The sequence below is a fragment of the Mastomys coucha genome, unplaced genomic scaffold (assembly GCF_008632895.1).
Source record: "Mastomys coucha isolate ucsf_1 unplaced genomic scaffold, UCSF_Mcou_1 pScaffold21, whole genome shotgun sequence".
Lineage (NCBI taxonomy): Eukaryota > Metazoa > Chordata > Mammalia > Rodentia > Muridae > Mastomys > Mastomys coucha.
The window spans coordinates 93,119,361-93,120,486 of NW_022196904.1; the positions used below are offsets into that span (position 1 = coordinate 93,119,361).

The window sequence follows — 1,126 nt, forward strand, 5'->3', positions numbered from 1 at the left end:
CCTCCCTCCCCCTCCCCCTCCCCCTCTTCCTCCGCCACTGCTGCTGGTGCTGCTGCTTCTGCTGGTTCCCCCTCCTCCTTTGCTTTTGTCACTCACACTGCTCTAATTCCCACACATTGTGACTTGTGTTTTTTCTTTTTCTTCTCCCAGGATATGAGCGGTATCCTGAAATGGTGAGTACGGGTGATCCCGAGCGGTGCTTTTGTGTGATGAAGATGAGTTACTAGGTGTCCTGATTAGTTTTACAGACAGGAGCCTCTAAGTCTGGCTGACCACATTCATTTTAACCAATAACTTTTCTTTTGCAAGACTTTCCCCCATAACAATCTGTTATCTCTGATGTGGGTCACACCTGGAGTTCAGGCTTTCTTTTTCCCCCCAAGAAGAACCATCTGTTATCTCTATGGGGCCTGGGGGTGGGGATAGGTACCACTGGAACCCAGGCTTCCGACTACTCACAAACTCACAGGTTGTCTGCGGAACCCTACATCACAGCCAGGACCTTCAGCCTGGCTCTCAATTTCCTTGAGGACACATATGTCCTCACGGCACCCTCAGTGCGGTGGCAAAGGCTTTCTGATGCTTTTTACCCAACTTTATATTATTTCTATGAGATTTCAAAAGAGATGAGAGTTACCCCCATGTTTAGATGAGGCAACTGTGACTTCAAGAGGTGTAGAACCTCCCAGTGTCACAGGGAGCATTTCACAAAGGACTGCGGCTTCTGCCTCATCATAGTCAGGGCTTTTCCTTAGGCTCCTCGGCTGTCAAGCACATCAGTGATGTGGAAGGAGATAAAGGCCAGTGTGTTAGGAAGACAACAACACGACAGGTGAAAAGGTTAAAATACTCCTCCATCCCTAGGAGTCAGATCTGGACATTGAAGAAGCCAAAAGCAGTTTCTAAGAAACTGAAGGTGGTATTCCAAGCTCCTGATCTGAGTGGCGTGCTACAGAAGTTTAGAGGTGAGGAGAGTGCTGATGATAAAGAGAACAGGGGAGTCAGGGAGGGGGAGGACATGCAGCTGTGTCTGAGGGAGCACCTTAAAGTGCTCTTGTTTACCAGAGAGGACCTTTAAACTGTTTTAAGCCTCTTTTTTTTTAGGTTTCTTTTTTTTTTTTTTTTT

The 1,126-nt window shown here is 47.3% G+C and overlaps 1 protein-coding gene across 3 annotated transcripts in view; it reads left to right on the forward strand.

Moving 5' to 3' along the window:
- The window catches only part of LOC116102719 (tripartite motif-containing protein 34A), a 10,732-nt gene that overhangs the window by 7,480 nt on the left and 2,126 nt on the right, over nucleotides 1–1,126 (forward strand). For all 3 annotated transcript variants that reach the window (XM_031387709.1, XM_031387711.1, XM_031387710.1), the window contains 2 exons: nucleotides 151–173; nucleotides 865–965. In XM_031387709.1, coding sequence (XP_031243569.1) covers nucleotides 151–173; nucleotides 865–965 — 124 coding nt within the window. The remainder of the gene's footprint in view (nucleotides 1–150; nucleotides 174–864; nucleotides 966–1,126) is intronic.